The 25,002-nt window shown below is 57.5% G+C and overlaps 1 protein-coding gene across 2 annotated transcripts in view; it reads left to right on the top strand.

The window, feature by feature from the left end:
* The window catches only part of COL7A1 (collagen type VII alpha 1 chain), a 106,624-nt gene that overhangs the window by 55,934 nt on the left and 25,688 nt on the right, over positions 1-25,002 (top strand). For both annotated transcript variants that reach the window (XM_045023781.1, XM_045023779.1), the window contains exons 68-99: positions 104-139; positions 606-641; positions 1,527-1,631; positions 2,303-2,338; positions 2,996-3,031; positions 4,184-4,231; positions 4,469-4,504; positions 6,001-6,132; positions 7,041-7,250; positions 7,739-7,774; positions 8,559-8,603; positions 9,641-9,712; positions 10,664-10,708; positions 11,555-11,617; positions 12,600-12,644; positions 13,610-13,645; positions 14,396-14,431; positions 14,932-14,976; positions 16,518-16,550; positions 16,841-16,903; positions 17,048-17,083; positions 17,440-17,520; positions 18,114-18,182; positions 18,839-18,874; positions 19,384-19,425; positions 19,513-19,557; positions 19,702-19,746; positions 20,137-20,172; positions 20,932-20,991; positions 22,109-22,234; positions 23,065-23,136; positions 24,103-24,138. In XM_045023781.1, coding sequence (XP_044879716.1) covers positions 104-139; positions 606-641; positions 1,527-1,631; positions 2,303-2,338; positions 2,996-3,031; positions 4,184-4,231; positions 4,469-4,504; positions 6,001-6,132; positions 7,041-7,250; positions 7,739-7,774; positions 8,559-8,603; positions 9,641-9,712; positions 10,664-10,708; positions 11,555-11,617; positions 12,600-12,644; positions 13,610-13,645; positions 14,396-14,431; positions 14,932-14,976; positions 16,518-16,550; positions 16,841-16,903; positions 17,048-17,083; positions 17,440-17,520; positions 18,114-18,182; positions 18,839-18,874; positions 19,384-19,425; positions 19,513-19,557; positions 19,702-19,746; positions 20,137-20,172; positions 20,932-20,991; positions 22,109-22,234; positions 23,065-23,136; positions 24,103-24,138 — 1,878 coding nt within the window. The remainder of the gene's footprint in view (positions 1-103; positions 140-605; positions 642-1,526; positions 1,632-2,302; positions 2,339-2,995; positions 3,032-4,183; positions 4,232-4,468; positions 4,505-6,000; positions 6,133-7,040; positions 7,251-7,738; positions 7,775-8,558; positions 8,604-9,640; positions 9,713-10,663; positions 10,709-11,554; positions 11,618-12,599; positions 12,645-13,609; positions 13,646-14,395; positions 14,432-14,931; positions 14,977-16,517; positions 16,551-16,840; positions 16,904-17,047; positions 17,084-17,439; positions 17,521-18,113; positions 18,183-18,838; positions 18,875-19,383; positions 19,426-19,512; positions 19,558-19,701; positions 19,747-20,136; positions 20,173-20,931; positions 20,992-22,108; positions 22,235-23,064; positions 23,137-24,102; positions 24,139-25,002) is intronic.

Raw genomic sequence — 25,002 nt, 5'->3', positions numbered from 1 at the left:
AGTCTAATCTGGGACCTCTCCCCCCACCTGTCCAGGGCCCAGCCCCATAGTGTGCAGGGCCTATGTGGAACAGGGCTTTGACTAGTGGTTTCTATCCTCCTAGGGAGAAGATGGGACTCCAGGAGAAGATGGGAGGAAGGTAATGAGCTAAAGGGCCCCTCTCCCCTGGACTAGCAGCCCCCTTTGATAGCCAGGCCTGTGAGCAGCCTAGCAGGTGGGGTTCCCCTGCGGGACAGACTCCCCTGCTGCTCCATTGTCTCTGCCAGGCACCTCTCACCATGTACTTCCTATGGGAGCAGCAGCTGCCCCCTGGTGCCAGCATGCAGCTCTGATCTGCTCCAGCTTTGTTTACCCAGCAGGAGGGGTGGGTGAGGTCAGGCCTGATGTTACTTTCTCCTCACTAAGTAGCAGTCCTAGACCTTGCTGGCTACAGGAGAGGGGCCACTGGGAAGACAGACTCAGGCTCTGGGTGAGGGTTCCTGCCCCAGTGGGGGTGGGGCAGGCAGCCGCAGTGACTGGGCCCTGCCTGAGTCCCCTTGGCTGTCTCATTTGAAAATGGAATGAGGCTGTAAGGTAGCCATTTTGTCTTGGCTTTTCCCAATTAGGGGGACAAAGGAGAAGCTGGAGCCCCTGGCAGAGACGTAAGTACCTGTGATTCCCCCTCTACCCCCCCCCCTTTCCTCCACCTGCCCTGGATTTACCTCAGTCACAAATTGCCCCCCAGCCTAGGGGCTCAGCACAGAGTCTCTGTGTTTGGTGGCTCCACATGTGACTCTTCCATGTGCTGCCTACACAGTCACTAAGGCCCCCGCTCTCTGCTCCAATAATCCATCACACTGGGGGCTGCACCGTCTGGGTGGTGCCAGTGGCAGAGAACACACTTAACAAACCTGGGGGTGAGTCTGATGGGTCTCCCCAGCTTGCTGCCCATAGGCAGGCAGGGGTGGTCGGTAGTGATCCAGTGCATCATCGCTCTCCAGTGCATCGGGACCTTTACCCTCCGGCAGGGGAGGGGAGTGCAGGCAGCGTCCTGAGGCCTCCCCCCACCACACACTGTATGAGGGGAGCTGCGCCCTCTGGTCTGTGCTTTCTGGCTCATAGAGGCTTGGGTTTAGATGGCAGGCTCTGCTTAGCTGGAAAGGGCAGAGGAGGGCCCAGCTCTGGCTAATGAGATGCTCATGGGTGGGAGTGGATCGGGGTGGGACTGGGGCCTCAGTGACTTCATTGCTTACAGGCCCTAGTTGTTTCTTGGGCTCCCTCTTTGGCACCTCCATTAAAGCATCACTAAAAGATGCTGGTCCCACCCACAGCAAGTGGTGATAGTGCCAGGGGGAGGTACATGCCTTCCGCTGGCACCCCAGGGTGCTAGCACTCTTTGACAGTGACAGGCCTTTCAGCAGTCATCTGGCTGTAGTACCTGTCTGTAGGCCCTCCCAGCTGGTAAGAGGTGAGGGTAAGAGGGTTTGGGGGGGTGATGCCAAGGGGCAACAGCACCAGATGGCGATGCATCTATTCTTCTTTGGCAGGGTCAAGAAGGCCCCAAGGGCGAGCGAGGAGACCGTGGGTCAGCAGGCCCCTTGGGACCTCCTGGTGTCCCCGGTGTACCTGGGCAGGTTGGACCCCCAGGCCAGGTGCGTAACCTCCAGAATAATACTTCTAATAACAGCTGCTTGGCACGGCTCACCGTGCCCACGGCCACTTGAGAATGGAGCCCTATAGCCTGCATGAGAGCTGGGGGCGGGAAGAGCACTAGTGCTGTTTACAGCTGGGAGAGATAGAGAGAGAAGAGGAGACTGGCCCAAGATCACGCTGAGCTCAGAGCCTGGGACTCCAGTCTCCCAGATCCTGCTCTAGCCACTAGATGACATGCCCATGGCTGAGGTGGGAGTACAGACCTGGCCAAGTCCAGAGCCACCAGCCACCAGGGTCTGGACAGCAGAGTGATGGACAGCAGAGTAAAGGCCCATTGTGCCATGGCATGGATACCCCGGGTCCTTCTCTGATTCCCAGGGGAAATCCTGTTCCTCTCCAGCTGCAGCTACAAGCTCCTTCCAGCCCTGCAGGACCACTTGGACCATACAGCCTGCTCCCTGCCTCAGGGGGCAGACCCCAGGGCAGGGGAAGTACCCCAGCTTGAGTGGGCTCCTCCTCCCAGTCTCAGTGCTCACAGACACCCCAAGCTGCGTGGTCTCCTCTCCCCAGCCCTGGGAGTGCCTGGGGACCCCACCCATTGGCAGTGAAGCTGCTCTCTCCCCTTGCTCGCAGGTCCAGGGTCTGCTCACATTCCTTCTATACCTTCCAGGGTGCTCCAGGCCTCGCTGGGGCTGCCGGACAAAAGGTGAGTGTTTTCCCAGCCCCCATCAGGCCACTGGAAAACGAACAGAGCAGAACAGCCTCTCCTGTCAGACCCCACTCAGAGAGCGGCTGGCTTGCTGTGCCAGAGCACAGACCCCTGGGCCCTCGGGGGTTAATCCTGTGAGTTCCCTGAGCCCTGCTCCCCACTGTGCCCAGCTGGTGGGTGTGGCTTAGTGTCCTCCAGTGTCGTCTCTGGAGGAGCTGGGGGCTAGGAGGGACTAAGGTGCTTCCTGGGGGGCCTGCGTGGAGAGCAATGGGGCCCAGGTGAGCTCTGCCCACATTCTCTGGGGTGTCATAGGCTTTGCAATAGGCCAGTGGGGGTTCCCAGAGGGTCTGGCCCAGACTTGGTTCCAGGTAGAAGTTCTCCGAGGCTGCAGAGCCCATGTGCTGGGCTAGCTGGGGGTGGAGCACTGGTTCATGTGTTCGCCTGCCTGCCTGCCTGGGGAGGGAACTTGAGTATCTGCCCTTCCCTCAGCACCGTGGCACTGTTCCTCCCCAGGGCCCTCCCCAAGCTGTATCACTTCAGCCTAGGCGTAAGCAGGGGCTCCTCCAGAGGAGGTGAGGCTGAACTCTTCCTCCGGGGCTTTACTCTCCAATCGCTGGGCCGGAGGGGATCCTGACTCTGCTTGCTCTGTTTCAGGGTGACCGAGGAGAGGCTGGATCCAAAGGAGAACAGGTGCGTACCCAGCACCGCCTGGGGCAATCTGCCAGCGCTGAGTCCTCCCCTCCCCCCAGTGCAGTGCCCTTTGGAGTGGGGGTGGGGAAACCCAGAGCTTGGTCAGCCCCACTGTATCCCCTCTGAATGCAGCTTCTGGGGCTCTGGAGCAGCTCCATCAGCTGAGATAAACAGACCCTTGCCAGTCACTGCCACTTGGGAGCAGGAAGAACAGGGTGATTCTAGGCCTGCTGAGTCCACCCCTGCAGCAGAACAGTGCCCTGCAATGCTCGTTCTCATTGCCAAGGGAGCCCCCTCCTAGCCCTGGTGACTGTGAAGAAATGCTTGGGAGTGTGACCCGAGCATAGCCGATGCAGCAATGCCAGCCTGAAAGAACTATGCCCCACTCATCTCAATCCTGTGTTAACTCTGCAACCTAATGAGGCCAATTTAATAGCTACATAGGAACTCTTTCCCTGCTGATCATTTTAGCAGCAAAACCCGTCTGAAGCTCTTGCTATTTCACAATTCCAAACCACCTCCTATGGTGCTAACCGCCCCAGCTGTCCCAACCTCCAACTTCTCCCACGGCTTCGCTTAGGTGGTTCTGCATTAATTAAAATGCCTGCAGCCCAGTGAAAATGGGGGCAGTGTAAAATGGACTTTGATATCCAAATAGCTAACCCAATGTGCTGTGGGCTCCCATGTGTCCCTGGGGTAGACATCACTACTGCGCCTTTCCTCTGGCTGATCAGCTAATCCAGTCCCCTGGGTAGTTCAGGCAAGCGCTCGCTTTCTGAGCGTAAGGGACACTGCTGCAGAATTAGCAGACTCCGGCTGCAGCAGGTAGGTCCTGCTTACTGCAAGATATGAAGAGTTAATGCAAGTGACTGGCTACGACCGGGGCCTGTGTGAGACCTGCAGTCCCAGGGAGAGCGCAGTGGTGACTTGTGAGCAGCGTCATCGCACTAACTGATGGGTGAGGTCTCAGCCCTGTCCTCCTAGATGGGGAGGATTCTCTCTCCCCCATATTCACCAGGTCAGCTTCCCACCCCCTCCCAACCCAAGATCCTGCTGCGTCCTTCCCAGGGGTTTCCATGTGACATGGCCAGGTGGGCAGTGAGCAGAACTGTTCTAATCTGGTGTCGTTCTGCTTCTTCTCATGGTGACTAGGGCAGACCTGGGGATCCTGGACAACGTGGTGAGCCTGGGACGGTCTCGGTAAGTCACTGTGTGTGGGGCCAGTCCCATCCATCTCAGAGTGGGCAACCTACTTACACCCGCAAAATAACCTGGGCATCTGCTGGTGCAACCAGTTCAGCCCTGGCAGATGCGGGGAGGGCTAAGGCCCTGGGGTCTCAAAGCTGGCAATGATAGAGGATGGGGTTATGCCTCGGCAACCCTGGTTGGGGACTGCCCCTGTTTTTGTTCTCATTGTCTTTCCCTTGCTGTTCGTAGAATGTTGAACGTGCCCTGGAAGCCTATGGGATTAAGGTACGAAGCAAAGCAACAGCCAGCTCTGCTCATGGGCCATCTGTAAAGAGGGAGGGGAAACATGGGACTTGGGGTGGGGATACTGTCCCTGGCCATTGGGAAACCAGCAGGAGGGAAGGCCTGACCCTGGTAATGGTGGGTGAGGAACAAGGGGACTGTTACATACTAGGGACCAAATGGCTAGGAAGCAGTTCTGCAGAAAAGGATCTGGGGATTACAGTGGACGAGAAGCTGGATATGAGTCAACAGTGTGCCCTTGTTGCCAAGAAGGCTAATGGCATTTTGGGCTGTATAAGTAGGGGCATTGCCAGCAGATCGAGGGATGTGATCATTCCCCTCTATTCGACATTGGTGAGGCCTCATTTGGAATACTGTGTCCAGTATTGGTCCCCACACTACAAGAAGGATGTGGAAAAATTGGAAAGAGTCCAGCGGAGGGCAACAAAAATGATTAGGGGGCTGGAGCACATGACTTATGAGGAGAGGCTGAGGGAACTGGGATTGTTTAGTCTGCAGAAGAGAAGGATGAGGGGGGATTTGATAGCTGCTTTCAATTACCTGAAAGGGAGTTCCAAAGAGGATGGATCTAGACTGTTCTCAGTGGTACCTGATGACAGAACAAGGAGTAATGGTCTCAAGTTGCAGTGGGTGAGGTCTAGGTTGGATATTAGGAAACACTATTTCACTAGGAGGGTGAAGCACTGAAATGGGTTACCTAGGGAGGTGGTGGAATCTCCTTCCTTAGAGGTTTTTAAGGTCAGGCTTGACAAAGTCCTGGCTGGGATGATTTAGTTGGGAATTGGTCCTTTTTTGAGCAGGGGGTTGGACTAGATGACCTCCTGAGGTCCCTTCCAACCCTGATATTCTATGATTCTAAGGGGAGACTGAGATGTAGGGAGGATGGCAGAGCCCTGACTAATAGGATCTTGGGTGTAGGAGACCAGGGCCTGGTGAGTGCACAACCGAGAGGGAAGCCAGAGCCATTGAGCATGTGGTATGGAGAAGGTTGGGATACTGGCTGGTGCACCTGGTAAGGGAGTGAAGGCCTGGGGTCCCTAGCCACTGGACCATGGGTAATGGTGGAGTGGCCAGGGGTTCTAGCCGGCATCTGCCTGGTATCCCAGCAGCTCTGTTGCTGGCAAGCTTTTGGCAGTGGTAGGTCATGGCTGCAGGGTGTTACGATGGGCTCGTTGCCATGTGTGCCAGGGGGAGAAGTCATCTGAGTATGAAGGTCAGACCTACCATTCTCTGTCCCTGCCACTGACCTTCCCCCAGCAAATCATGGGATCCCAGCATGTCTGCCTGCATTCATCAGGAGACCCTGTTCTTGTGCAGTGGTGGGATTGAGAAGCATTTGCTCAGGGATGTATGGACTCTACCGGTTGTCCCTCTGTCAGGGGGCTCAGGTCCTGGATAGATGATCCCTCCCCCAATCCAGGATCTAGGACTTCCCTCCTTTCCCCGCTGTTGTGATGACTGCGCTCTGTCTCTCTCAGATTGCCTCGCTCAGAGAGATCACTGGAGCCTATGACGGCAGCACTGATCCATTCCTGCCCTACCCTGACCGCCGGAGAGGCCCAAAGGGTGATAGGGGAGACTCAGGGGAGAGGGGACCTCCAGGCAAAGAGGTGAGGTGAAGCCACCAACAGGGTTGGGGCAGGTACAGACGGGAGGGGTGAGTTCCTCTGGGTCCTCTCTGCTGCCCCTTGTGGGTGAGGGGTCCTTCAGCCAGCACCCAGGGGAATAAAACACTGCCTGTCTTAGGGGTTGCTCTGAACCTGGTCCCAATGGGCCCCACTTCAGGCCTGGGTTAAATCAACCCTCTCTGAGTCCCTCGGTGCTCACGGCCAAGCAAACAGCTCCCCAGGTTCTTCCTTTCCTCAGAAGAGGAGGGGTGTTGAGTCCCCATCCCCTTCTCCTCAGGACTCTCACACACACGGCTTTGGAGTCCCCTGTCTCCAGGGGAAGATGAGCGGGGGAAATCCAAATGGCTCCCTGGTTCTCTCTGCCTCACACCTCAGAGATGCAACGAATCTCAGCAGCATCTCCTCTGGGAAGCTGCCTCCCTCACTAGGGCTGTCCAGCTCCTGCCAATTCATAGATCTGCTCCATGCTTCTTTCCTGGGAAGGCAGTGGACTCCAGCTGCTTCTGGATCCTGCTGGTTAACCCTTCTCTCCCCCTGCACAGTCCTGCCATCACACTCCGTTAGCAAGTGAAGCCCTACCCTGTTGGTGCTGCCCAAGGCCGAGCGAGACTTACCTGCCTCCTGTGCCCAGTGCTCCACAGGCAGCCAGCCCTTACTTGGTCTCTCGCTGGCTAGAGACTGAACTCCCCACTGGCCCCAAAGGGCTCCCTCCAAGCCAGGGCTGAAACCCATTGACCAGGGCAACACATGAAGGAAGCCTGCCCATCCACTAGCAGCACTCTGTCTCCAGTGCTGTCCATCCAGCCCCAAAGCGCGAGCTTCCCCATCATGTCACCTCACCTGCTGGTGCCAGCCCTGGGACTAGCTGAGTTGTGGTGTGTTTCTTGCAGGGTGTGACAGGCTTTCCTGGAGAGAAAGGGCCCAAGGGCGACAAAGGCGACCAAGGCCCTGCTGGCCCCCAAGGCCCCATGGGACGTGCTATCGGAGAGCGAGGTCCAGAGGGGCTGCCTGGCCAGGCAGGGGAACCTGGCAAGCCTGGAATCCCAGGGGTGCCAGGCCGGGCCGGGGAGCTCGGAGAGGCTGGCAGGCCTGGCGAGAAGGTGAGTGAGACCTGGGGAAGAGGGAACAAGGATTGGAAGGTCAGTGGTGGCCAGTTGTGCAGCTGGCCCAGTGCGTGAAGCTGCTAGGGGATGGGACAGGGATGAAGGGGGCTTTCCTCCCCTTCCCCCCCGACCTTAGGATGTGGTGACGCCTGTCTGCCATGGCTGTTCTCTCAGGCGCAACGGGTGCCTGTGTGGGTGGGAGCAGCCCATGGATTTAGGGGCCTTTTTGAGGAGGTTGTGCAGGGGGGAAACGATCCTTTCAGGAGGACTCTGTGCTACACAGTGACCAGACTCTTGGTTCCCAGGCAAGGACCTCAGCTGCTTGAAGGCCCCAAGCCCTGTCTCAGGCGCCCGGTGAGACTGCTCCGAAAGCTGTCAGCTGGGGCTCTCCTGGCATTTACTGACCCTTGCTTGGGAGGGGAGGAGGGAGCAGAACCAAACCCCTGAGACAGCTCTGCTGACCTGGCCCCCCCTTTGCTTTGCAGGGCGATCGGGGCGAGAAGGGCGATCGGGGAGAGCCGGTGAGTGAGGCCTGGACCCACCAGGCAGGCAGCCTGCTGCACCTTTCCATATCATGCACTCTCCATAACTGGCAAACGTGCCATGATCTGTATCTCCGTGGGATCAGAGGCAGCTATTACTGCCCGTGTCTGCACGTGCATCCGAGATTGCCAGTAGGGGAAACTGACCCTCTGATTTAGGGGGCTCAGGATTATTCCATGGGGGTGCCGGGGCCATCGGTTGCCTGTGGCCATGGGGCTAGATTCCAAATACCAGGGGCAGAGGTGCTGTCCTCTGTGCCTCCCAGGCATGTCACTGATGATTCAAAGTCCAGTGACTCCTCATGTAGCCCTACCTTAAATCCAGCAGGAATCCCAGGGCACACGGAGAAGCCCCCAGCTGGCTGGCACATGCACCAGCGGGGGAAGGTTTTTGACAGTGCTGCAGTATCATCGGCCACCCGTGTTGTGTTCTGGGCTAGCAGGTGGAGCCTTGAAGGGCTGGGATCAGAGACAGTGCCCACAGCCCTGAAGGGAGCACTGACTGTGGGGCACAGAATGGAAGGTCCCTGGGATCTGGGGCCCAAACTAGGGTGGGGAGAACGGGCCAGGAAGTGCATAAAGGACAGTCCTTCACCTTCTCTCACCCCTGCCCCCTTGGGGTGTTGCTGCAGGGTCAGTGTACAGGGGCTGTCTCCCCATGAGGCTGTGGGTGTGGGGCTGTCTTCCCCTGGGGATGGCTTCTGCTCTGCCCTCTGAGGGATCATCTGGGTCTTTGATCCATGTCCCGTTTGTCTTGTCTCAGGGCAGAGATGGCGTGCAGGGTCCTCCAGGGCCCCCAGGACCCAAGGTGAGTGAGTCCCCACCTGGCAATGTTGTCCAGGTTTGCCCACTGGGACCAGAGGGTATTTGCAAAGGACCTCACTCCCCTGCTCCTTGGGATGACAGAGACGGGATAGCTGTGAAGGCCATGTGCTGAGCTGTTGGGGAAGGGCATGCCCCATGCTTCCCCACAGCCTCCCACCTCTGGGAGCTGCTCGGGTCTAGACAGCCTTGGCCAGGACTAAGAAAGAGCCAGCATGACACAGGGCAGATCCTATACGCCCCCACCTTCCCCAGGCCTTGAGCCTTTGAGTCCCTATTGTCCAGTGTTATCATGGGGTCCTGCTCTTCAGGCAGCTCAGACACAGGTGTTGGGAAGCCACTGCAGGCGGCAGCCAGGTGACTAACATCACTCTGTTTAGCAGGGGCCTCACCATTGTGCAGCCCCAGTCGAACTAGGAGACAGCAGCTGGGGCAAGTTGCTCCAGGACCTGTCCTTTTAACTAGCAGGTGCCATGGGAAGTCCGCGGAGGCCTGGCAGGGTTAGTCCCCCTCAGCCTGTCTAGCAGGATCGGCACAGCTCTGCTTGGGTCCCAGGGGAGACCACCAGTGACACTCAGCTCTGAACTCTGGGTGGGGCCCCGAAAGGGACGTTCCAGACCCAGTGGTCCCAAGGGACACCCAGCTTCATTCGATCTAGTACAGAACATAGAGGAGGTACGAGCCCTGCTGCTTCACAGCGTCAGCCAGCCACTCTATGCCCAGGGCTGGAAGAGGCTGGGTAGGTTCTTCCAGAGATGCCCATTATGGGGTTTCTTGTACCTTCCTCTGAAGCAGCTGGGTCTGGCCATTGGCCCATGGGCAAGATGGACCCATCAGTCAGATCTGGTCTGGCAGTTTCTATGGCTCCAGGGGACAAACAGGAATCTTACCCAGGGCATGTGGGCAGAGGGGTCGGCAGGTGCCCTGTAGGAGACCAGATTCCCATGGAGGGTTCCCAGTGCTGTTGGCAGCAGAGTTGCTGGCCCTGGGCTGCTGCCTCTCACTGCGCTTTTGTATCTCCAGGCAGATGTGATCGAAGGGAGCCTCTCGGGTCTTCCGGGGGAGCGTGGACCCACAGGACCCAAGGGAGCCAAGGTTAGTGCGGAGGAGGAGAGAGAAGCCCTGTCTGTACCCCATGTCTCAGTCAGAGTTTAAGGCCCAAAGGGACCATGAGAGCATAGTCTGACCTCCTGTCTGTCACCACCACCAACTCCACCCAGCACCGCACATTAAACCCATCTTACCAGCTCTCCCAGGGTGCTGCAGGAAATGGAGCGGGTAACTTTCCTCTCCCTGAATTTGGACCAATGCCCCAACATGGTGCTAAGAGGTGCTGTGCTGCTGCAGTTGCTGCATTTCAGATGGGATGTTCGAGGTCCTTTGTGGTCATCAGAGAGCTAATGGCGCTTACCACACAAGCCTGGGTTTTAATCGTTGTGTCCTGGTCAGATTCCTGTGTGGAGCAGGACATCCCTAGATTCCTCCTGTACTTCCAGTTGGCTAAGAGAGTCTCCTTCATAGACTCTTGTTAATGTGCTGTATGATCTTCAGCAGCCCCCCAGCCTGGAGGTGGCTGCATTTCAGTGGTGGGTAAAATGATTCCTGCTTGTAATGTTATAGGAATCACCCTGTAAGCTCCTTATTTCCTAAACCAGGGTCTTCCTTCAGCCCAGTCTGGAAACTGACACTGTGGTACTGTGAGCTCAGCCCACTCTGGTGACATCATTGTTGCCACAACAATCAATGTACTTTCAAGGGGACAAAGCAGCAGGAGACTGAATGAAACACTAAGTGGGAACAATGGTGGGGCTTGGAGCAGAGGCAGCAATGCTGTCTACTCCTGGATTGGGGAAGGTGGTGGTGGCAGCTGCCACTCAGGAGAGATGTAGGGAGAGAGTGGTCTGGAGGTTGTTATAGCCAGGACTCCTGGGTTCTATTCCCTGCTCTATGAGGGCGTGTCCCCGACGGTTAGAGCAGGGTGACTATCTGGCTGTGGTTTGAGCCAGGGCTTTCTGACACTACCATTTTCTTCTCCCTCCTGTGCAGGGAGAGCCCGCTGTGGATGGCGAGAGAGGACCCAAAGGAGATAAGGTCTGAGTGTAGTAAGTCTTCTGGCACCTGCGCTTCACCAGCTTCCTCTCTGACTCTGTCTCGCTCACATCGGGGGATCTCCCCTGCCTGGGGCACTTGACTCTGTCTTTGATCCCTCAGCCTCTCTCTCGCTATCCTTCTGTCTGGCTGCACCGCTGCTCAGCAGGCCTAGGTCTATGGGTCTGGCCCTCCTGTGTTGGAATCCAGGCTCGGGTGCCCTGCCAAGGCACATTGGAATGGCTCTTTCCTGGCAATGGCAGCTCCTCAGGCTAAGTCTGAGTGCTCCATGGAGAGAGAACTTGCATCCCCCAAGGGGAGCCCTCCAGGGCAAGTGTAAAGCATGTCAGCAGGTGATGGTGTGCGGGGGAAGCTGGCCTGGCCACTGCCTGTTCGGCTTATAAACAGGAGACCTCAGCCCCAGGGCTGTCAAGCCAGCAGCTTCCACACACAATCACTCTGGATTGGTTCTTTAAAAAAGAAGGAAAAGTCCACATTATACTGTAGGCCCTACATATAAACAAAGCAGCACGAGCGCACCCGCTCCCTGCACTTTACTATGGCATAAGCCCTGCTCCCTGTGCAGCCATGGGAGCCAGTTCCCCTGTCGATTTCCAATCAACGCCCAAAGCTGGGCTGTGCTGAGACCTTATGTGATGTCTCCCTCCCCAAAGAGCTGGGCAGCACTAGGGAGATGGGGGGGACACTCTGGCCTCCCCTCAGGGAGCAAACAGATCAGTATCCCAGTGGGTGAGCCTCTCTCTGCCCTGACAGGAGAGGGTCTCGGGTTGGGTGGGTCATGGTGATTTCCTGCTGGTCTTTGTGACATGCTGCATGTCCCAATTGCAGGGTGAACCTGGGCAGAAGGGGGAGAGAGGCGAAGCTGGCGAGAAAGGCAGGGATGGCAGCCCGGTGAGTACTGCTAGTGGGACCAGAACTGCTGGAACAGGAGCAGGGTGTGGGTTGGGACTGAGGTTCACTGGCAGAGCTGGGGGACAAGGCTGCACTGACAGGGGCTGGGGTGTGTTGGCAGAGCTGGGGGGCGAGAATGCACTGATGGGGGAGGGGAGTGTTGGCAGAGCTGGGGGGTGAGGATGCACTGACAGGGGCTGGGGTGTGTTGGCAGAGCTGGGGGGCGAGAATGCACTGATGGGGGAGGGGAGTGTTGGCAGAGCTGGGGGGTGAGGATGCACTGACAGGGGCTGGGGTGTGTTGGCAGAGCTGGGGAAGTGAGGATGCACTGACGGGGGATGGGGTGGGTTGGCAGAGCTGGGGGGTGAGGATGCACTGACGGGGGCTGGGGTGGGTTGGCAGAGCTGGGGAAGTGAGGCTGCACTGACGGGAGAGGGGTGGGTTGGCAGAGGTGGGGGGTGAGGATGCACTGACGGGGGATGGGGTGGGTTGGCAGAGGTGGGGGACGAGGATGCACTGACGGGAGAGGGGTGGGTTGGCAGAGGTGGGGGGTGAGGATGCACTGACGGGGGATGGGGTGGGTTGGCAGAGGTGGGGGACGAGGATGCACTGACGGGCGATGGGGTGGGTTGGCAGAGGTGGGGGGTGAGGATGCACTGACGGGGGATGGGGTGGGTTGGCAGAGCTGGGGAAGTGAGGATGCACTGACGGGGGTTGGGGTGGGTTGGCAGACCTGGGGAAGTGAGGATGCACTGACGGGGGCTGGGGTGTGTTGGCAGAGCTGGGGGGGGGGGGGGCGCGAGACTGGGCTAGCACTGGGGAGTGTTAATGTGTATTGGCAGGGCTGGGGTGGGGGTCAAGGCTGGACCAGCAAGGGCTAGAGTGAGGTGCTTCAGCAGAGCTGGGGCCTCGGTGCTTCAAAGAGTCGTTAACCCTTTGGTGTCTGTTTTTTACTGTCTGTTCCTTGCCTTGTTTGCGTTAGGGCCTCCCAGGAGAAAGAGGCCTTGCTGGGCCGGAAGGGAAACCGGTGAGTAAAGGCGGGAAGCATCAGCCTGGGAGTGCAGGGTGTGGGAGGGGGCGCATGGAAGTGGGGTGGCCGGAGGAGAGTGTGACAGGCTGGCTTGGAGGCTGCTCGGAGAGGAGTGAGTTGGTCACTTGGGGTTTTCTCAGGAGCCAGAGTCTGTGTCAGGGGGTTTAGTTGAGGTTGTCATTCCCAGCTGCAGAGACAGGCCAGCTCCCGGGAGACATGCCAGCACCCAGTACACTGCCTGTTCCCCAGTACCGCCGCTGGGCTCTCTGGAGTGTTTGTGGGACAATTCCCGGGGCTGGCAGGGATTCAAGACACTGAGTGGGCATGGCTGAGACCATCTCTGGCCCACATGCAGGCAGGTGAGGTGCCCCCAGCACAGGGGGACAGGGTGTGAGTCAGGCAGGGAGGAGAGACTAGGGCCTCCAAACCAGCTGCCTTTGTTCTGTTTGTCGAGCTGTATCTTTGTGCTGTCGGTCCTGGGAGGGTTTGGAACAGGTCCCCAGTGCTGACTGTCATCGAGCTGGTGGGGGATCCCCAGACAGCCCCCAGTTTGTTCTTGGGAACACGTCCGTCCGCATTAACCAGCGGGAGACACTAGCTGTGCAGGAAACCCTCCCACACAAGGTGCCAGCATCGCTGTTCCAGCCCCTTCACACCCCTGTGAGCAGCATTCCCCACTGCGACGTTGTGCTGCCAGCTCACATGTTGTCATTTTGTGTCCTTCCCTTCCATCCAGGGCCCACAGGGCTTTAGAGGGCCTCCCGGCCCAGCTGTAAGTAACCCTTCGTGGTAGGCCTTGGTTCTGGGCCCTGGCTGAGGTTGGCTTCCCCAGCTCTCTCTCTATCCTGTGCAGCAGCTCTGTCTTGGCATCATATTGTATAGGAGGCCAGGCCTGAACTGGGGCTGCTTCAGGGGCTGCTGTGGTTTCGCTAATTCTGCAGCTTTGAATTGCCTCTTTGCAGGGTATGCCAGGCTTTCCCGGAGTTCTAGGCCGACCGGTAGGTGATTGCCTTCCCCTCCTGTCTTGCGCCCCTTCTGCATGTAGCAAGTACATCCTTCTCCTGCAGAGTCTGGGGCGTTTCTGCTTTCAGGAGCAGTCTGCATTGTAAACTTTTCACGCATCTGGAGGTTAGAGCAGGGACCAGGATTCCAGAGATATGTGTTCTAGTCCTGGTTCTGACTCACAACTTTGGGCAAGTCACTTACTCTCTCCTGGCCCTCAGTTTCCCCATCTGTAAAATGGGGCTAGTGACTCTGAGGCTCCTCACAGGTGTAAAGAGCTCAGAGATCCTTGGATAACGGTGCTAGAGCAAGGCCCACAATGACGGACTGTAGTGCACAGCTGGTTAAGAAGTGCTGACAGCACATAAAGTGAGAGGATTAAAATCCTGTCTGTCTGTGCCTGGCCCCTGTTGTAAATCCCGTAAAACAGGCTGGATTTGCACTGCAGCCCCTATTATCCCAGACACAGTGTGACATGCACAACAGCGTGTGGAGAGTATGGGTGCAACCCTGTCGCCCATTGAGTGCGACTTCCCTCCCTCTGCAGGGCCGTGAGAGGGGGCTATGGTATGGTGGCAGGGACACTTCACATGAGGATAACTCAGAGTCCAGAGCTCAACCCTTTTCCAACCAAAACTCAGTTAAACCCAAAAGCCAGTCGGCCCATCTGACCTCTGCAGTGGCAAGAGGTAATCAGTCTCCCAGAGCCCCCATCAAGCACTGACAATCTCTCTCCTGTCCTGCAGGGCAACCAGGGAGATCCAGGGCCACCAGGCTCAGCTGTAAGTAACACCAGCCTCCTGTACCTTCTGTTGTCCATGGCGGTGCATGTATCAGAGCCACATCTCTGGTGGCATGGGGGAATCTGCTACTGCCTGAACCCCAACATTCACAGTAGTGTCCAGATGGTTCCTGGAGGCTGAAACCTGCTGACATGAGATGTCAGCCCAGCATAGAGCTTATACTGGGAAAGGGGAACAGAAAATGACATCCATTGCCGCTGCCAGAGGCACACAAAGCATTTCCGTTCAGCAGTCACCTCCCTGCCAGCCCTCCCCATGGGGCCTGCAAGAAATGATGTCTTGCAGAGCCGGAGGCATAGCCCTATGTGTTATTAGCAGGGCCAGGGCGATGCAGAGCTTTTGCGTGTGCGGCAGATTCCAAGACAGCGAACCAAACAGGAAGCACATCGGCGCTGTCCATGCTGTACTCCAGAACCAGCTCCATTGCACTGCTGGGCTCTAGCTGTAGCTGGGGATAACTGTCTCCTCTTTCCTTGCAGGGGCTTGTTGGACCACCAGGTGCTCAGGGCCCACCCGGAATAAAGGTGTGTCCCAGACATCAGCTTCTTCCAACCTGCTGGAGGCTGGAACCTCTGGCTAGAGGAAGCTGGAGTCCTACTGCCTTTGCTGGGCTTAGGGACTCCAGGAGGTTGCGTTAGCTGGAGGAAGCACTGCAGATCAATGAGTTGATACAGAACCCACAGGCATGGCTCATGCATCCACTGGGGAAGGCCTCCAGCTCCCGGGAGCACCAGGCTCCAGGCAGAGCCGCATGTAGGCTGAGAGGGCCATGCATGAGGTTTGGGTGATAGGCCCATCCCTGAGCAAGCCAGAGGGTGTGGAGCTGCAGAGCATGCAGAATCCTGTGCTAGCTGGAGGGCTTTGCTGCCCCGCTTAGACCCGGGATTGCAAGGGTCCGATTCCAGGTCAAGTACTGCACACCTATGGGCTACCCTGGCCCCTGTGGTCACAGTGTGTGTGAGATGCAGGCTGCGCCCTTAAAAGGGCGTCACCTGTCTGGAAGGCCCACATGGTGTTGTCCCATACTATGGAAAGAGTGAGACTGGCTGGAGCCTTTGGGCACCCCATAGCACAGGGGAAACCGGGAGGGGGTGACAGCAGGGGAGGCTCCACTTCTCCAGCCAAGTAGGTGAGGGGAGCGTGAGTCACAGTAATGGACCAAATTCACCCCGGGACACGTCAGCGCAGTGAGCCCAGGGTTGAGTGTAGGAAAGGAGTGGCGAGGACAAAGTCCATGGAGGGGAAAGAGCAGCAACCCAAGGCTGGGAGACACTGAGTGTCTTTGCAGAGAGCACTCTGGGGGGTACCTGTCCCCATCAGTGTGTGGACGTCTACCCTGCTCTGCCTCACTTAACCACACGCCAGTGCACATGCAGGACCCAGGCTGGCCCTACTCTGCCAAGCACTCACTTGGGGAGCACTCACTGCAGTAACAGACCCCATGTGGAGCTGGCGGTGTCAGAGACCCGAGAGTGAAGCTCTGGCATCTCCTGGGAACTTGGGTTAGCTCAGTTCCCAGTTGCAGCTGGAATCCCCCTTGTGTGCTGCTGGATCCCTCCTGCAGGTCTGAAGAGCTGGAGCTCCCAGGACTGAAACAGGAATTGAGGGAGAGAGAACCGCACAAATACCACGTTGAACTCTCTCATGCACAGCTCCCAAATCCACCCTTCCTTCCTCCATAGCCAGGCAGCCAGAACTTTAGGTGAGAACACTGAGCCGCAAAGGGTTCACTGAACAGGCCTGAGCCAGATCTGGTTGGCATTCCTTGGTCTGTCACCAGACCCGTGCCCTGGCCCCTGTCTGGCAGGAACAATCCCCGGCACACAATCTCGAGAGGCCCATGAGTATTTGCTGTGGTCAGTCGCTGTAGAAGGTGGTATTGGGGATCCTGTCTCTGCTGAAGTCCTGTGTAGGCTCCTGAGCTGCCAAGGGCTGGTGTGGCCATCTGAGCGGGTGGTCTGGTTCCTGATAATGTCTGGAGAGGCCAGCTTGAGGCCTCATGGACACCAGCAGTAGGATTGTTGTACCTGCCCAGTGGGGGTTGTAACAGACTCTCTTATTGCAGGGAGATTCGGGTGAGCCTGGCTCCAGCATTCGGGTGAGTAGCTCTGCCATGCCCTGCCATCTGTGCCCCGTCCCTACTCAGGCTGGCTCTGGCCTGAACTTAGGCCCCTGCGGGACCTTACCCAGTGGGTACACACCTGCCGTAAAGGGGGTGCTGGGCCCTTTCCTTTGGGGACTGCTGGTGTGTCCTGATTCCGTGACGGCAAGGCCTGGGAGCCTGCAGAGTGACTCTGCCTGGGGGGAGATGCTGTCAGTGTGGGACCCACTATCCTAGGGAGAAGCTTCCCCCTGCTCTCTGACACATGCCTCTTTGTTCCGTTGCAGGGCTTGCCTGGGCCCCAGGGAAGTGTCGGCCTCCCAGGCCCCTCAGGCCCCCCCGGCCTTGTGGTAGGTAGTTGGTGTGATTTTTCTCTCATTTGGATGCCATCAAGGAGCAGCGTTTGAATGGTCTCTGTGCTGCTGCCCAGGGTGGGAGATTAGCGGTTCCTCCTTGGTTGCCTTTGATTCCTGACTGTGTTTGTTTTCTACCAGGGACCACAGGGTGCCCCAGGATTGCCAGGACCAGTGGTAAGCATTGCTAGTGCACCGTTCCCGATAGCCCCCTTGCTGCTATGGGGGGTATGAATGACCAAATTCCCAACTGGCCTGGCTTTGCTGATGGCCCTTCCAATGTCCTGCCACTGGCATTTCTTCTCTTGGCAACCTTTTCCTTTGTGTACGTGTCCATCTGGCAAAGCTGGGCCTTCCTTGGCTGAGAGAGCAGGATCCAGGTGGCCCATTGCGCAGCTGATGCTCGTTTCCCTTCTCCAAGGCCTGGAAGTGGCCGGAGGCGTCCGATGGAGATGCTAGCTGTGGATTGTCAGCAGTACTGTCTACTTCTCCCTCCCCCTGATAATTCCAGCTGCTCCATTCCCATTTTCTAGGGTGAGACTGGAAAGCCTGGCGTGCCGGGGAGAGATGGAGTGCCGGGGAAGGAGGGAGAACCAGGGCTGCCTGGGAAAATGGTATGTCCCTCACAGGTGCTGGCAGGGCATGTGCCTCTGCTACAGAGAGCTCCAGCGGGAAGGGGAATGGCAGCATTCTCCAGATACTCGGGTGATGGAGGCGTTAGAAATGCCACAGTCCTGCTGCACTGAGCCTCTCCGGCCTTCCCTCCCATTGTGTGTCTGGTACTGGAGACCATGTGGATCAGGAGTTGTTCTACATCTGTCTGTGCAGCTGGCTGCCCCCGTGACTCTAGCCCAGTTTGGATGACCCAGGAGGTCTCATCAAACCACAAATTCCAGGGGATGTGGCACCTCTAATCGGCACTGAAAGCTTGGCTTTGAATTCAGAGGGGTTTAGATTGTCCATGGCAGCGTGGTGTGTGGAAGAGTACATTGAATTCAACCACTGGGAGTGTGGTATGCAAGAGAGCTAAGTCAGGAGCCGTGTATGATTGGCCAGGTTACCTCCGGGGTGGCCCCACCTCCTGAGAGGGAGCTGGTGGTGGCAGAGCAGCCAAGGGTGCCTGGATGGGAGCATGGAATTGGGGCACAGCTGCACCCATCACGTCCATCTCAGGCCAAGGCTAACAGTTGTGTTGATTGTATGACAGGGTGTGCCAGGACCTGCAGGCCCTGCTGGACCTAAAGGAGCACCAGGGGACGCCGGGCTCCCAGGACAGGTGTGTATGACGTTCTCCTATCTCCCTTGGCTCATTTTCTGAGCCAGCTGTGGTAGGTTACTAGCTCCCTTCGGTGGATTTTCCTTCTGAAGGTGGGAGTAACTCATCCAAAGCCCAGCCCTGCTGGGTGGGGTGGGCTGAGCTGGCCCCTCTCCTGGGCTGTGGAGTGAGTGTCTCCCTCATGGCCCCTGCCTCTGGGTAATAACTCTCTCTCCCTGCCACCCGGGCTGAGCTCTGATGGAGGTGGGACCCTTCAGCCTGCACTGTAAGGTTGCTCTCCTCCCATCTCAGGGTGTGTGGGTGACCTAGGACTGACCTGTGTGGGTTGGAGGGGGATCATTACATCCTCTCCCCACCACCAGCCCAACATTCCCTGCAGCAGGAATTCTGAACGCAGGTCCCATACGGGGATGGTGAGGAAATGGTGACAGTAGCCGGGGTTCAGCTGGGCTGGACAGCCCTTCCACGCAGGGGTAGGGAGTTAGTATCGCACTGCCTAAGCCATGGACCAAGCAGCGGTGCTTACATTGTGCTTTCTTGCTGTCCTCCATGTGATTCACTCACTTCCTACCCTAGCCCTTGGAGAGAGAAACCTCCCCCCGTCCCTTGTGTCACTCATCTGTTAAATGTCCGTATTTCCCCCTGCCTGTCTCTAGGCGATTGTCGGTCCTCCTGGGATGAAAGGCGAGAAGGTAAGAGACTTGGGGGTTAGCTCAGAAATCTGCACAGAAAGCTTCAGAGGGGGAGTGTGGGGACTGGGTGCCAGGACTCCTGGGTTCTTTTTCCAACTCTGGCCCAGAAATTGTATTAATAATAATGCTGTTAGAGCCCAGTAAAAGCCAGAGAGGGAGAGGGTGGTGCTGGAACAGCCTGGAGTGAGTGACCAGCACTTTGGAGCAGGGCTTTCTCAGTGCCACGCTGCCCATGCACCTGTGTCTGCTCTGATGCCATGAGCTGCATCTGCTCTGGCTTGCCCAGTGCCAGCTTCCCCAGTGTCTCTTCAGCCACTTCCGCATCTGAGCAGGAGCACAGGGGTCCCAGGCTGCACCAGGAGTGATGGTTTGTGGTGACCAGGATCAGTGGAAGAAGGGAGCCCAGATGTCAGCTCAGGGTGGGAAGGGGGTGGAGAGGCCTGGTGCTCGCTTTGTGGGAATGCAGGAGGGATGCCTGACATGCTGAGCCTTTGTGTGTTGCTGTCTAGGGCGAACCCGGAGGGATTGAAGGGAACCTGCTGGGTGAACCGGTAAGTTGGCCTTTCACGTCCCTTCCCACTGTTATATCTCAGACTCTGTGCCCAAAGCCAAGCACTAACTCTGCTCTCTACCTGCAGGGTGCCAAGGGCGAGCGAGGCTTACCGGGCCCCAGGGGAGAGAAGGTGAGGAACTTCCCCACACCCCATTGCAGGGAGGGGCTTCCACTCTCTGCTCTTAGTCACCTCCCTGTGATGGCTCCTGGTGCCTTTGTGACCTGACCCATTTCACTCCCCATTGGTGAGTCTCACTCTCTTTCTTCCTGCCAGGGGGATCTTGGAAGACAGGGGGAGCCTGGAGACCCTGGGGAAGATGTAAGTACCATGTAGATGGGGTGCTGGGAATGGCTTGGATCCCCACTGTAGGAATGCTGAGTCCAGAGGCTGGGGGAGGCTCTCCCCTGCTCAACCCCCCCATTCAGGTTCTTGTCCAGGGCCCAGCGCTGGAGTATGTGAGCGGTTTTGATTTGTTTCATTGCCCCACCTGAATGGGAAGCCCTGGCCTTTGTCATAGAAAACGTCTGAGCACGGTCAGTTCCAGCGTGTCTGAGATCTGGCTCCAGGGGGAAGGCTACCTTGGTGCATAGTAATCTAGTTCTGTAAAATGGTAACCAGCTCGTGTGCATGCCCTCACATGTGTACGTGTGCAGCCAGTGTGCACAGCATGGCTTTTCCTCATTGTTTCCTGTGCTTGTATTTTAACAGGGAGCCAAAGGATCCCCTGGAGTCAAAGGGGAAAAGGTACGTAGCAGCCCCGGTACTTGGGCTCCAGTGTACTGAGCCTAGAACCTCACCGACACGCCCTGTCAATCACAGAACAGGATGCAGTTAGCAGCACTTGGTGGCTCAAACACCCACCTGTCACCTTCCATCTTGCACTCGGGCTCATGTCCCTGAGGTATCTCGCTTGCAGTTTGATTGTCATGTGCTGGTGGCTGAGGAGCAGGGAGGATTGTGGCAGCAGTGAGAAGGGAAGGTCTCTGAGTCAGCACGAGACAGAGAGAGCCCTTGGGAGCCCCCAGCTGCGTGTTCAGGGTTACTCGCCTGCTCTGATTGGTGTTTGGCTGGGTGAAAGGCTGATGTGAATGGGCTAATCAGGGCCCTTCTTGCATTGTTTAACAGTGACTGTGATGTTCATGGCTGTGGAAATGGCTGTCACAGTGTCTGTGCCTCATTCCTGCCCCGGCGGGACCCCCCCGAGGCTGAGAGGGGAGTTTATTCTCCAGGGTCCACAAGCAGGGCCAGCTGAATGCACCCCATTCTGTGACTGACAGGGCGTGCTGGTGAGGTTCTTGTGATGTGGCAACTTTCCCACTAGGGACTGACTGAGGCCAGCCATAGATTGCAACCGCGCTCAGTCGCCAGCTGGGGCATAGCTTACTGGAGGATGAGTCTGTCCCATTCCCATCCACTCCTAACCCCTGTATGTCCCTATGTATCCAGGCCTCTGCCCCTCCATGTGGCATGACTTACCATTTCTATTCCATCTGCACCATTCAGGGTTCGGTTGGCATTGGTCTGCAGGGACCCCCTGGACAAGATGGGCCTCAAGGTTTGAAGGTAACATCTCCTAAGACTTTGTTAGCACAGAGAACCTCTCCTTAGTCATACGGGGAGTCTGGGAATCAGAACTCCTGGGTTCTCTTCCTGCCTCTGCCTCTGGCTTGCTGAGTGACTTGGGCCAAGCCTCTTCCCTGGCTCTGTGCCTGTCTCCCTGTTTGTATAATGGGGTTAATGACACTCGCCCTCTTGTTAAACACCTGCTTGGAAGGTGCATATTATTATTATCAACTTAAAACATGGAGTGAAACGCCACATACTGGCCTTGGCACCGCTCCCTCCTGCGTTGCTGTCTCCTGCTGTACGTGACCTGTCCAGCCCGCAGACTTTCTGCCAAGCCAGGAAATACTGTGAATTTTTACAACACAAGCAAGACGCCCATAATCTTCCCCCTTCATGGGAAATTGGTTATTTGGTAGATTCCTGAGGCTCTTTGAGTCACAGGACAGTCCTAGATGGGGAGGTGGCAGGAGCCACTCTAGAAGCAGGACAGGAAGGGCTGGATGCCCCCCCGCCCCCAACACCCTGCCTACCCTGCCCCTCACAGCTTTGAGGCTGAGAAAGACTTGTGCTTACTGAGCTCATGTGGAATCAGCACCACTGTTGCTGGACAGCTCCTGCTGGAGGCCCTGAAGAGCTGAGACAAGCTATTCCTGGTTCCAAACCAATCCTGCAGCAGAGATTTTCAGTGCCCAGTTACCAATGCGAATTACCTCCCTCTCCCTCCGCCAGGCACACCCAGGGAAAGCTACCTACCCCAGTGTTACCGCAGAGCGGGCAAGTGCTGGGATCAGGATATCTCCACTCCAATGCCAGCCATCCTCCATATACAGGCCTGACCCCCTCTCTTCTTGGCTGCCTACTTGTACAGGCCTGAGGTCCTTTACCCTGCTTCTGCCCACCCTCAGCGTGCGGGTGTTTGGCTGAGCTCACCTCCATTTCACTCCTCCCCCCCGGGGCTGAGTGCTCTGCCCTGCTGGAGTACAGCATTCCCCTCCAGACTGAAACTGAAGTCCCCTGAGGAGTGTGCAGCCCCACCCCACTGCTCCTCTCTCAGCAGTCTGGCATCAGGGGAGTCCTTGCTCAGCAGCACTGGCTCCTTCTGTCTCCCCTCCAGGGTGACACTGGCTTACCTGGCCCACCAGGATCCCCGGGCTTGCCAGGCATCGCAGGGACCCCTGGCCAGCCAGGTCTGAGGGCAGAAAATGGACAGCCAGGCCCACCAGGACCTCCAGGAGAGAGGGTAAGAGGTGCAGTTACCATCCGGCCCTGCGCTCTGGCCCATCTCACCCCTGCTAAAGCACAGCCACTTGGACCACACACCCCAACCGCCCGTACTGCACAGCACCAAGGGCCAGTTCACCAGCACGACTGCCCAGCTCCCCCAGCTTCAGCCCTGGGCCTGGCCCTGGAGGTGCTTGCAGGGGAGCCAGATTACAAAGGGAGGCCACTGGGTGAGGCCATGAGACATTCCAGAGCCCTGAGGCTTCCTGTCCATGGACTCCTTGGTGCCGGCAGGCAGGGCCTCCTACTGCGGGAGTGCAAGGGGTCGATGAAAGAAGCAAGGGAAAAGACCATGTAGGACCTTCCTGGCCGCCCCCAGACCAGACTTTTCCCTGCAGCGCTTTCCCCAACCCAATGTGAAGTATGCTCCAGCAAAGCAGCTTCTATCAGCTCCCTCCTGTGACGTGCAGAGAGTCTGCAGCGCCCCCTTGAAGGGTTAAATGTCCTTTCTCCACTCACTCCTCCTCCCTGGTCACGTGTGGTGGTGCCTGCCCGCACGGAACAGGGCTCTCCTTCCTGGCAGGACCCAGGAGTTCACCCCGAGCTGCACAGGCCCCCTCCCATGAGAACACTTGCACTTGCCTCCGCCTGGTGCCCTGAGTGTGAGCTCTGCCACGGGGGAGCTCGGTGAAGAGAGATGCCCCAGGGCCATGGGGCTTGGCCTCGGCCCTGGAGAGGCCTTAACTGTGCTCCCTTTACAGCCAAGGCCACTCCGGGGCCTTCGCTAGCTGTGAAGTAGGGTCTCACCGTGGCCAAGGCCTCTCTTGATTGATGTATTTTTCCTGCTAGGGTTTGATTGGCTTCCCTGGAAGAGATGGCACCTCTGGATCACCAGGGCCGCCGGGGCCCCCAGGGCCAGCGGTGAGTGTTGGGAATCCGGGGCCAAAAGTGCTGGGTGTGTAGCCAGGAGGAGGAAGATGGTTTTAAGGGGGTGCAGCTATTGCTCCCCCTAAGTCAGCATCTCCCTGTGTCTCTCAGTAGGTGCCCTGCACAGGGTCGGGGAGGGAGAACTGGGCAGGGTGCTGGAAAGAGCCTGCTGCCCTGACAAGAGAAGTCAAACGGCCAAGCTCTCTGGGGAGCAAACGAACAGTGCAGGGGGTGACAGGCAGCTGCCCTGGACCAGGAAAGAGGCCATTAAAACCCAAGCCAATGCCACTTTGCACAGCTCCAAAGGGAAGGATTTAAAAGGTCAAGTGCCCAAAAGCAGGCGGGCTGGGTGTCTAATGCACTTGGGCCATTGCCACAGGAGAGGCACGTTGTCTGCTTGCACACACAGCTGTGACTCTTGCTCATCACTTGCACACACAGTCCCAAGGATTGTGTGAGATCTTCTAGCCTTCACCCCCAAGCATGAGGTTTCACCTTTGGGTGACAGAAAAATCTATTGCTTATCCCAGTGCAGGCACCCGTAGGGGTCTCCCTGTGGACTGGAGCCAGAGCAGCTTTGCATCCAGATTCAGAGCTGGGCGACAGGCTTACATGAGTAACATTGAACTATTCCCTTGAGTGGGTTGGGGTCAGAGAGGGATGGCTGGACAGATGAATATCTGCATTTCTCCAACTAAAACTCCCTCCGCCTGCTTGTTCGCTTGTGTTAACCCCCTGTTGCCACTAGTGCTGCCCAGGGCCAGACAAATGAAAGGGAAGCGAGGTGAGTAGTACGAGTGACATGGCTGAGGTCTGACTCCTCTCCCTGGTGTAATTATAGTTGGCACCTGGACCAGGGCAGCACTGATCTCTGTATCCTGTGATATAGTAAACCCCCGGGGATCGCTTCAGAGGCCCCCAGGCTGGGCCTGGTACACTGATCTGTCTCTCTTGTTTCAGGGGGCACAAGGCGTCCCAGGACTGAAGGGTGACAAGGTAGGCTCTGGTTTTACCCTTATTGCACCAGCCCAGGGCCAGTGTAAGGATGTTTCACTCCCGAGGCGAAACTTCCACCTTGCGCCCGTCCCCGAGCCCCTGCCCTGAGGCGTCACGGCGTGCTCGGGGAGGAGGCGGGGCAGGGGTGAGCTGGGGCGGGGAGTTCCCCTGCATGCCCCCCCCTTACTTGCTGCAGGCGGCCATCCCTGTGCTCCTCTACCCCAGCTCCCTCCGCCTAAATGCTGGCGGTGACTGGGGCAGCCGAAGATCCGGCTGCTGTAGTCGCTGCCGAAGAAAATGCCGCCCCCAAATCCTAGTGCCCTAGGCGACTGCCTAGGTCGCCTAAATGGTTGCACTGGCCCTGCACCAGCCTCCTGCGGCTCCTGGAGTGGGGGAGAAGGGCATGTATTCTCCAAGGGCCCCAGCTAGAGGATTTTTTTTCTTGCTTGGTGGATGTTCCCTGTTGCCTTCAAATAACACCTCTCCCCTTTGGGGGATGGGTCACTGGAGGAACCCAGACTTTTCTCCCCCAGTGCAGCTTCGGGGCTAGTGATGTTGATAGACAGAGGTACAAGGACATCTCAGAGCTACCTACAGGTGGAGCCCTTGGGGTCAAGGGCATCTCTGACCCATTTGCAAAGGCCGCTCTTCTCCGTTCCTCTTGCCTCTGGTGCAGTCGCTTGTCTCTGAAGAAGCCTGTTGTGGGGAGTGATGGAGGAGCCAGGCCCCATAGATTGATTCTGGGGCTGGCAATGCTGTTACCATACAGGTACCGAGGAGCAAGTGAGCTCCTGCCCTGTTGCATGACCCGACTTCCCAGTTTGAGGGCATGTCCAAGCAGAGCCAGGCAGCCAACAGACAGCA

The sequence above is a fragment of the Mauremys mutica genome, chromosome 7 (assembly GCF_020497125.1).
Source record: "Mauremys mutica isolate MM-2020 ecotype Southern chromosome 7, ASM2049712v1, whole genome shotgun sequence".
Lineage (NCBI taxonomy): Eukaryota > Metazoa > Chordata > Testudines > Geoemydidae > Mauremys > Mauremys mutica.
The sequence above is the reverse complement of the archived record's forward strand: the minus strand, read 5'-3'. Positions and strand labels throughout refer to the sequence as shown.